This window comes from Lithobates pipiens, unplaced genomic scaffold, assembly GCF_037356315.1.
Source record: "Lithobates pipiens isolate NorthernLeopardFrog02 unplaced genomic scaffold, aLitPip1_a1.2 Scaffold_23, whole genome shotgun sequence".
Lineage (NCBI taxonomy): Eukaryota > Metazoa > Chordata > Amphibia > Anura > Ranidae > Lithobates > Lithobates pipiens.
Window position 1 is genome coordinate 117,185,115 of NW_027507785.1, and position 11,374 is coordinate 117,196,488.

The 11,374-nt window shown below is 42.4% G+C and overlaps 1 protein-coding gene across 2 annotated transcripts in view; it reads left to right on the forward strand.

The window, feature by feature from the left end:
• The window catches only part of IL2RB (interleukin 2 receptor subunit beta), a 96,519-nt gene extending 85,673 nt beyond the window's left edge, over positions 1-10,846 (forward strand). For both annotated transcript variants that reach the window (XM_077452246.1, XM_077452248.1), the window contains exon 10: positions 9,279-10,846. In XM_077452246.1, coding sequence (XP_077308372.1) covers positions 9,279-9,905 — 627 coding nt within the window. In that variant the 3' untranslated portion in view covers positions 9,906-10,846. The remainder of the gene's footprint in view (positions 1-9,278) is intronic.
• The last annotated feature ends 528 nt before the right edge of the window (positions 10,847-11,374 follow it).

Sequence of the window (11,374 nt, forward strand, 5' to 3'; positions counted from 1 at the left end):
TCTTTTATTATTTTAATTACTACGTTCAAACTGAAATTAATTATATTTGGGGTGACACTACTGTATGTATTTCAAGCTAATTGTATAAGGAAAGAAAAAAAATTCACAGCCAAATATGCACAGCTAGTGCACACATTCGCTAATACTGTCTGTGAAAATTGCACTGTTTCGTAAAATCATAGTTTTAAGGTATCCTCCAAACGTGTTATGTGAAGAATTTGCGCATTTTCAATATTGACCTTTTAGTCATATGAAAAGACCCTTCTAGCACTGTCTAAATATGAAAAAAAACTAACATGTTTCGCCACCTTGGGCTTCATCAGGGGATATGATTTGTAACACGATATGCGTCACCAAAGGGCATAGATAGAATAGTCAGGAGAGGCCCAGATGGAGCGAGTAACAAAGTTGTTAATATTGAAAAAGATCAATGGTGCTGTATAGTGAAGAACACTAATTATCTGATATGCCACACTTGGGAAAATAGGGAAAAAAAGGAGGCTGAGAACAATGTCCAAATGAGTATTGATGCAACAAGGGTGACCATGCTCATTTGGACATCGGACACCAGATAATTAGTGTTCTTTACACTACACGGCACCCTTGATCTTTTGCAATTTCAACAGCTTTTACTCTGTCCATTTGGACCTCTCCTGACCGTTCTGTGTGCGCCCCCTTGGGGCTTGCTGTATTGGCGTTGGCCTGTTTTGACAGACTCTGGGAGCTAAAGTCAGTGACGCATATCGTGTTACAAATCATATACCCTGAAGAAGCCCAAGGTGGCAAAATGTCAGGATAATTACACTATTGTCACCACCTTTATGATAAGATACTCCCACACTGTATTGAATGTCTTTAACAAGCTGTATTGATTTGAATGTTTGTCCTTTATGAACAAACCTTTTTATCTGTTTTCTATTTGTTATAAAATGTTACCTTTTTTCAAACAATTTGTGTTTCAATATCTCAGCACCCAAAAAAATCCCCTTAGAAATCCTTGTATATATATTGTCTACTCAGGTTGGTGCTTGTCTTGATTTTGTCACCAAGCCACACCACCACCCTTTCCATGAAAACAATCTTGCGAGGTGCCAGAGATATTCACTTCAGATAACCTTAATATAGATAACTGCAGTCATTTCAGATGCTGGCACTAATCACTAGGGATGAGCTGAACACCCCCCCGGTTCAGTTTGCGGCAGAACATGCAAAAAGGCAATACATTTGTGCGAACACCGTTAAACGTCTATGGGACTAGAACATGAAAAATCAAAAGTGCAAATTTGAAAGACTACTATGCAAGTTATTGTTCTAAAAAGTGTTTGCGGACTCGGGTCCTGCCCCAGGGGACATGCATCAATGCAAAAAAAAGTTTTAAGAACATCAGTTTTTTCGGGAGCAGTGATTTTAATGCTTAAAGTGAAACAATTAAAGTGAAATATTCCTTTAAATATCGTGACTGGGGGGTGACTATAGTATGCCCGTAAAGTGTCGCACTTTTCCCGTGTTTAGAACAGTTCCTGCACAAAATGACATTTCTAAAGGAATAAAAGTAATCTAAAACTGCTTGTGGCTGTAATGTAATGTCGGGTCCCAGCAATATAGATGAAAATCATTGAGAAAAACAGCATGGCCTCCCCCCAACCCATTACCAGGCCCTTTGGGTCTGATATGGATATTAAGGGGAATCCCGCACCCAATGTACAAAAGAAAAGGCGTGGGGCCACCAGGCCCTATATACACTGAACAGCAGTATACAGGCAATCTCCGGGTTACAAACAATATAGGGACTGTAGATTTGTTCGTAAGTTTAATCTGTTTGTAATTTGGAACAAGAACATTTTGTAAGTGTAGCTCCAGCCAAAAAATCTATTTTTAAGATTTTTGGATAACATAGGGAAGGGTTATCACCCCTGTAACATTTGTTTTGCTGTCTGTGCCCCTGTTCAGAAGATTTCACCTCACTTTCTGTCCCAATGACAATGGGATTTTGAAAATTTTGGGTTACTAAGGAAACTAGGATTGGTGATAAAGCGTCAGTGGAAATACCTTTTTCCCATATTAACTCTTACAGGAGAGAATTTGCCTTCCTCTGGGTAGATTTCCTCTCACTTCCTGTTGTCTCCCTCTGTTTCTAAGTAGGAGTCATTTGTAAGTTGGATGTTTTAATATAGAGGACCGCCTGTATATACTATACGGTCTGCTCTATACACTCTGCAGAAAATTGGGTCTTAGGTGTTGGTGGAACCAGAACGCTGTAAGCCCTCACAGTTTCTCTTGGTGGGCGCTGGAACGGGCCCTGCTGTGAAATATTATATCAAGAATTGTAATTACATGCCCCTGTTAAACAGGGGCAGAACAATTGAGCCGTAGGTGGTGGTGGTGGTGGCACAACACTGCAAAGCCTCACAGATACTCTTGTTGAGTGCAGGAATGAGCGATGCTGTTAAATATAAAAAAAAATTATAATTACATGCCCCTGTTAAACAGGGGCAGAAAAATTGGGCCTTAGGCAGTGGTGGCGCCGTGAACCAAAAATATTCTTAAAAGCTATCATGAAGATTGAGGAGTAATAGGATAGTCACTCAGCATATGCAGTCTTCAGGGGATCCCACATCCATAGAAAAATCAATGGGTTACATCAGCATCACGTGCTTGGTAGCTGGTGATCCAAGACTGATTTATTTTTATGAATGTGAGTCAATCAACAGAGTCTGTAGACAGGCAAACTCTGATCGGTTACAAAGCCTCCAGAGGCACTGAATGTGCGTTCAGAAAGAACGCTGGATGCAGGACAGGGCAGTAGCTTAATTGCATATTAAGCAAGCTCTGGCCATTGGTCCATCCTCAAGACCCAGTGACCCAGTGGATGTTCTGTTGGAAAGGTCTCCAAGTCTGATCTTGCCCCTAGATATTCCTGCACCATGTAATTCAGATGCTGGCGATGGTTGCTGGAACCACTCAAACCTTGGCGCTGAGGACTGAAGAATTGTCTGAAGGCATCGTTCAGCCGGCCACCTTCTCCACCGCTCTTTCTGTGACTGAATGAAGCCTTAGCAACACGTTGTCCAGCACCAGGAAATTGTAACCTCCCAGGCCCTGGAAACGCATTGCACAAACCTTTCTGCAAGGCCTCCCGAAGATGTTTCATCCTCTGCTCCATCTGCAAATGCTGGATAAGTTCTGCAGCCTTACCCTTGTAACATAGATCAAGAAAGATTGCCAGCCAGTATGATCCCTCTCCCTGATACCACAAATCCTAGGGTCCTTTCGCAGGCTTTGCAGGATCAGGGAGGCCATGCAGCGTAAGTTTGCAGAGGCATTTGATCCTCTGCTATGTAGACATGTGCGATTAGTTTCATACGAATCAAAAATTAGTACGAATTTCCATAAATTCGTACATTCGGGATGGAGAATTTCTATGCTTCTGAATTTTGTACGAAATACGGAATTTCGTTTACAAATTTCTGATCCAAATTCCATTACAACGGAAACGTGACTGGTGTTTTTTTTTTTTTTTTTTATAAATCTTTTATTTATTTCATAAGACAAGAAAAACACCGAAACAGAACAGAATAAATGAAACACATCCTTTCTTAGTATTTGGAGGTATATATAATGATAATATCGACCGTTCAAACATACATATCAAACTTATATCACTCCTCTAAGTCCCATAATTTCAATCCTTAGTGTAATATATAATATACCTCACCACCCCCCATCCCATCAATCAACTTATTCTTTTATTATATCTCTCCATAACTAAATGTCTATACCATTAAATTATATCCTGTTGCTACATATGTCCCAGTTCTTCTTGCCTCAAATTTTCCCTCATTTAACACCCCAAAACATAAAAAAAAAAAAAAAAACCAAACCCCAGAACCCGGTGGCGGCGAGCGTGCTCCTGTCCCCGTGCTACTCAGTCTCAAGAGAAATCCCTTTACACTGTTAATCTAAATGGTCCCCCTTGAATTACGTTTATTTAGCCTGCTCTATCGCTTTCAAACAGGGTCCGTCCCTCATTGGAAAAGATATATCTATTCCAAGGTGTCCAAGTTTTAGTATAATCGACTGGTATTTTGTTGACCAGAGGTTTTCTTCTGATACTGAGTGAGGGTTGGAAAAATTACCTTTTTTTAAAATATGGGAGTGGGAAACTGGTACTGGTAGTCCATGGTAGATTCAGAATCGGACAAAATAAGAATGTTCTTTAATTACTATTATTCGTTATGATGAAGTTAAAAACCCAGGAAGTCAGCACAGCACTAGGATGGTGGGAGCCCCTCATAATGAGCACAGCACAGGGATGGTGAGAGCCCCTCATAATGATAAATGCATCATAACAAATGTTCATAATTGCTACGAAAAGTTATCAAACCGAACGAAAATCCGTATTTACGAATTAACGGCTAATATGAAACAGAACAAGTCCTCTGGGTCACTAAAGATCACATGATCCTCAGCCACCTCCTCCCAGCCAAGTTCAACTCCATGGGTTTATGGGGACTGAAAACAATCCCTCAAAGACTGCTGCTGATGCTGAGTGTAATCCTCCACCTCCATGCTGACACAATCCTCCTCCTCTTCTTCTTCCTGTGTGATCGGAGGGCCCGCAAGAATACAATCTGGATAAAGGGGGCCTTGAGAGGTAAGCAAGTCCTCCTCTATCTCCCACTTTTCTGCCTCAATTGCCCTGTCCAGTATTCCACGAAGCGTGTGCTCCAACAGGAAGACAATAGGGACAGTATCACTGAGCACTGTCACTGCCCACCACCCTGGTGGCCTCCTCAAATGGTGACAGGACAGTGCTAATATCCTTGATCAGTAGCCACTGGCGTGGAGTAAAACAGCCAAGCACTCCCCTGACCCTGTCCTGGTGCCATACTCACACAGGTACTCATTGATGGCCCTGTGTGTGCAGCCACTGCAGCATTGCCAACATTGAGTTCCACCTGGTGGGCATGACACAAATGAAGAGGTTCTTGGGCAGGTTGCATTCTCTTTGAATGTCAGCCAGCCGAGCACTGGCATTATATGACCAGAAGAATTGACCACAGACTTTCCTGGCCTGCCTCAGGAGATCCTGTAAGCCCGGGTACCTGCTCAAGAACCGCTGCACCACCAAATTCAGGATGTGAGCCAAACAAGGAACATAGGTCAAGTGTCCCTGTCAGAGGGCGGAGAAGTGGTTGGTGCCATTGTCGCATACAACCATTCCTGGCTGAAGCTGGCATGGCATCAACCACCTCTTAGCCTGCCCCTGCAGAGCTGTTAGAATCTCTGCCCCAGTGTGGCCCCCGTCCCCTAAGCAGACCAACTCAAGCACCGCATGGCATATTTTTGCCTGAGTGCTTGCGTAGGCCCTTAAACGCCTAGGGAGCACCGCTGGTTCAGAGGACAAATATGCAGAGGAAGAGGTCATAGAGGAAGAAGAAGAGGAGGGGGTGGAGGAGAGAGCTGTGGCAGAATCACCACTACTAGCATTTTGGAGGCAGGGTTTCGGAACAAGCTCCAACAATACTGAACCCTGTCCTGCATCCTTCCCAGCTGCCAGCAGAGTTACCCAGTGTGCCGTGAAAGAAAGGTAAGGTCCCTGTCCATGTCTGCTGGACCATGAGTCAATGGTAATATGAACCTTACTGCTGACCGCCCTGTCCCACGAGGCTAAGACATTGACTTCCACATGCTGGTAGAAAGCCACAATGGCCTTCCATGAAAATAAATGGTGTTTGGGAACCTGCCACTGAGGTACCACACATTCCACAAATTCACGAAAGGGGGCAGAGTCTACCAGTTGAAAAGGCAGCTGTTGCAGTGCTAGCAATCTGGCCAAGCTAGCATTCAGACACTGAGCATGTGGATGACTGGGGCCGAATTTCTTTTGACAGTTTAGCAACCAGGGTAGGGAAATTTACCTGCTAAAATCTGATGTTGGTGTACCGCTAGAAGATTGGCCGCAAGTGCTTGGGACACCTATTTATATACCTTCATTCCTCTCATTGCAGATTTCTGAGAGGACTGGAGGTATAGTGGGGTTGGAGATCTCAGCTGATGAGGAGGAGAGGAAGGAGAGGTCCGCCTTGTTCTTTGATGTGGGTCTTTTAAGAGCTGTTGCCAATGTACTGCATGGGAGGTTGTCATATGTCTGGTCAAGCATGTGGTGCCCAAGCGACTGCTGTTTTTGCCACGCTTGATACGCTTCCTCACATATGTTGCAAAAAGAAATGGGGTGATCTGCTGCACATGTGTCAAAAAAGCCCCACACCAAAGAACTTTTCAAAATGTGTGGGGAGTCAGCAGTGCCCTGCACCTGCTTAGCTCTGCGGTGTGATGAAATATGGTGGCTGCCCTTAAGCTGCCCCCTGGAGGGCATACTGCCTCATTAGAGATGTGCCTCCTCCTCCTTCTCTCTTCTATCAGGCACCCACATAGAGTCAGTGACCTCATCATCCCCTCCCTCCTCGTCACTGGAGAAAACTTGGCAGTATGCTGCAGGTGGGGGGAACATGACTGCCAGTTCCTTGACCTTCTTGGGCACCCCCCTCTCTCTAGGCTGACGTTTCTCCCTTCCTCAACCTAGGTACCATCATGGAGCTTTCAAATCGCTGCTCATCCTCCTGCATCATGTGCCCGACACTGTGGTCAAATAGTTCGGGAGACTCCTCCGTGCATAATGGTGGGGCTAGGGAAGGAGTGACTGTTGACATGGAGCCGATGGAATAGGCCGCTTTGGCAACTGCATTGGCAGGCAAACTACTCTGAGCCTGGGTGACAGAGGATGAGGACTGCTTTGTTATCCATTACACCAACTCCTCTGCATGTTGTGGCTCAATAACATGGCCAGCTGCCGAAAAAAAACAGGACAAGCGTTCCCCCACAGCCACATGCTGAAGATGCAACGTGTCCACAACCAGCACTGTCGACTGTAGACACAGAGCCTGTCTGCCCTCTTTTAGTGGCCTGTGAGCGTCTGCCTCTCCTTGGTGGCCTTCCAGACATGCTGTAAATTTTACTTAGCAAAACCACACTACACTGTATTGTGTACTGTGTACACCACCAGAAAAGTAGTAGCAACTGCACTAGGGGTGCACTGTACTGTGTACACCACAGAAGTGTAATAACAACTATGGTTGCACTGTATGTATTGTGTACTGTGTACACAACCAGAAAAGTAGTAGCAACTGCACTATGGGTGCACCGTACTGTGTACACCAACAGAAGTGTAATAACAACTATGGGTGTACTGTATTGTGTACACCACCAGAAACGTAGTAGCAACTGAACTATGGATGCACAATACTGTGTACACCGCCTGAAGTATATTAGAAAAAGTACACCAGGAATGGCCTGCAGTCAGATATAGGCTTGGCTACACTGGATGCAGTATATATTAATATTAATATATGCACACACACACATACACAAGACTGGCTATATTATATATATATATATATATATATATATATATATATATATATACACATATACATATATACATACACACACACACACACAAGACTGCAGCTAACGGAATAACCTGCCTGCCTGCTCAATCTAAATGACACTCTTTCTCCGTCCACACCAACAACACACTACACGGGGCCGATGTGCAGGCAGCCTTATATAGTGTGGGGTGTAGACTCAGTCCCCTTGAGCCATGATTGGCCAACGCCACCCTGCCGTTGGCCAATTATGGCTCTCTTAGCTGAGGGTGCTGGGGTTGGCCAAAGCATGCAGGTAATGGTGCATGCTTTGGCCAATCATCATACAGTAATGCACTGCGCTCCCGCTGTGCATTATGGGGCATTACATGGCTTCCGAATTTGGCCCAAACTCCCCATAATATTCAGTTTTTGACGACCGAGCAAACAGCCAATGTTTGACTTGAACATAAAGCTCATCCCTACTAATCACACTCCCATACATGTGTGCTTAATAGTGAATAATACAGACCAATGTGCCAACTGTACATTTAAAAGAAATCCTATAGTGCAACAAATATATATGCATCCACTGCAAATTAAAATCTATATAGTAAATAATACATTCTATTAGTAAAGTGCTGACATGCTAATAATAAATTGATAATATCTTAATTATTTAAGTATAGTAAACATGAATATGAAAAAGTCCTTATAAAATTTTCCATGTAGGTGTAACTTTGTGATCCTTATAAATATTCTTTCTGTAGTGGAAACTTTGTGATGGTGCTCCAAACTTAATCCAAACGTGCCAGCAAACTTGTGCCCCCCCCCCCCCCCCTTTGTGTTTCTCCTCACCTCAGGGCATGTGGCGGCACATTTAAATTTGGTCTGACAACGCAGCTGAACCACCTCTGGGGTCAAGGGAAATAATAATTGGCTCTGATGCATATTTCTAGTTGACTACCTTTATTACTACTACACCTATGCTTGGACAATTTAAGTATTGTTTTTTATGGAACCACATTTCAGCGAAATTTCTTCCAATAGGTGCACTAAGCTTATACACTTGACGCCTCTTTTAAACCCATGACTAGGTTTACAGTCTCCTTCATCAACAGCTATATTACAGTGCACAGGTTGAATTAGAAATTTATACTTGAAGAGCTTTGTAAAGTTATTTTATGAAGTGCTAACATACTCATTTATCTTTTATGGTACATCGTGGTCTGCTTTGGCAAACTCCATAATTGTGAAATTCTAAAAAATAGATGCATAATCTAGTTCAGGGGTCTCCAAACTTTTCAGTATTAGGGCCACATCACTTATTTTGCATATATTCACATGCCCAAAAAAAAAAACTGTTTTATAAATGAATGAATACAATTGAAATGAGATATTTAGCTCCCCCTTGCTTTCTGGGGTGCTCAGCAAATTCCCCCCCCCCCCCCCCGCATCCAGGAATGCCCAGCAGAGTCCCCTCTTACGTCCTCAAGTGCCCATGAGATCCCCCCTACATTCATGAGTGCCCAGCAAAGTACCAACCATACCTTTCAGACTGGAGATTTAGCAAGCAACTAGGGCAGAGAGATGAGAGAATACATTCTGGGGGAGGTGCAGGTTTGGCAATGACAATGGATGCGCCAATCTGTGTATTACAATTTGGAGATGGGTGCATTGATTGCTAGCCAACTAGGGGTGCTGCGCCAGTTAAAATATTGTAGCAGGCCAGATGTGGCCCAGGGGCTGTAATATGATCTGACCAAACAATCAGAAATATTGCAAATGGACATACATAATACTGTTTTATTCAGCTATTATTAATGATCTGTTCTTATCTTATCTCTACAGAAATGGTTGTCCTCTCCTTTCCCATTCTCCTCATTTTTGCCAGAACCATGTCCTCCTGATATTTCTCCTGTGGCTGTTAACTGGAATAAGGAGGAACATCATCCAAAATCTCTATTTGATCACACACATGAGACTCAGACTGCAAAGAGCATACATTGTGGATCAAGTTTTTCCAACAGGGGGTACTTCACCCCTAACTGTCCTACATATGACCATTTTGACCACCAAAGTTTCCAAACAGGTACACCTCATGAGCCTTTGTCATCCCCAATTGAACACATGCCACTTTTTCATGCTGACTACCTATGCGCCCCGTTCTCCATAGCAGGGCTTGGCTTCCACAATAAGTCATTTGAGCTGGATTCAACACAAAGAAACTTGAAGTGGCCAATACTTGTTGAGGAGATCATGGACAATGCAGAAAATCAAGATGATTGCTCATCAGACTTACCAGTAACCGAGGAACTCACTGAAGAACATGAAGATTTTATTGAGTCACCAGGTGCTTCTTCCACAGCTGCTTTGGTGTTTCATGATGTTCAACCTGCATCACAAATATCTCATAATTCAGCAGGGTACTTCTCCTTGAATGAGCTTCACCAGAAGCATGCTGGCCATTGGAAGTGATTGTCCCACCCAAGGATGGATTTCCATCCCTGAAGCATGTAGATACACCACCTTTTGACACCCAAACTAGAACTCCCTATCATACCCTAATGATAAATCTAGCTCAACGGCATCAAAGGAATATACATTACAGTAGGCTTGAATGGTTGACACAGCTTGAGAAGATACTTGTCTCTATGTTTTGATATAGTGAGTCAAGTTAAGGCATCCAGGAAAGACCTATTACTCTAGGAGTATATCTCTATACAGTAAAGACAATATAATAGAGTATGGACTTATGAATAACCAAATCCAGACTGTGGTATGTTCCTTCCCAGACAAAAGATGCAGCCAATATCAGTTTGTGAAAAGCAATAGCAAATAGGCAGTGCGCTTAAAATTGAAAGCATTCACTCCTGTACAAATACAGTACAAGCATAAATGGAATAACATTTGAGGAGAAATACTGTTATGCACTAAACCTTGCCTTCTGAAACATATCTAATCTGTGGCCAAACTCTAAGGCTGTAAAAAAAAATGCTTTTTCTATTGCATAACACTATCACTGCTGCTGAATGGGACCTGCAGATATGATTTCATTATTCGTGTTTTATATCCCTCCATCCTTCACACCGCACATGAAAGTATATATCATGGTAAGTGCAGGAGTTCATTAAGTTTTATAGAAAAAAAAGGGATCAACTTTTTCTGTTAAGCCATGAATTTTTAATATACAATATTTGCAATAACATTGTATTTTCAGGCAGTACAGCAATTATTTCAATGTACTCTTGAAAATAACCCTTGTCTCTTCTTGTCTTTTGCCCATTTTTTAAGTCCTATTTTTTTTATTATTGCATACAAGCTGCTTCAAGCTGGAGCAAATAGGGAGCCTTGACATGAATCCAATGAGCTTTGGTTATGAAAAAATAAATCAAGCTGAAGTATTTTCTATGACTAAATTTCAGAGGCTTCCATTTGACTGTTAATCTTTGGCACCAAAAAGTTCAACTTGAAAATGGATATTAAGCATCTACACATTCAGGGGGAATTCAAACTGATCACTAAAGACTTATTTTATTGGTTTGAAAAACACATTCGCACCAAAGCTGCATACAATATTATTGTTCAAGGTTTACTGTTGGGCCCACATTTCTTGCAGGTTAATAGAATCGGAAAGGATTAGAGCCTCTGGGAGTTTTTTTTTTGTCTATGCATTTCCTGACACCTTCATTTATTGTCCTGGTGTCACAGGGACACAAAGTTGGTGTCAATTCTCCCTACTGGGTAATAAAACAGTCTACACTATACACCTTGATCTAAAAAAGCCACTATTATGAGCTCTAAGCACCAAACAAATGGCACCATTGTATGTATGTAGGTAATGGGAACTAACACCTCAAAAGAGTCTTTATTATTAACAGAGTTTTATTGCATATGGAAAAACCAACATGACTGTTACAGGTGGTTGCTTTATCAATTATTTATAA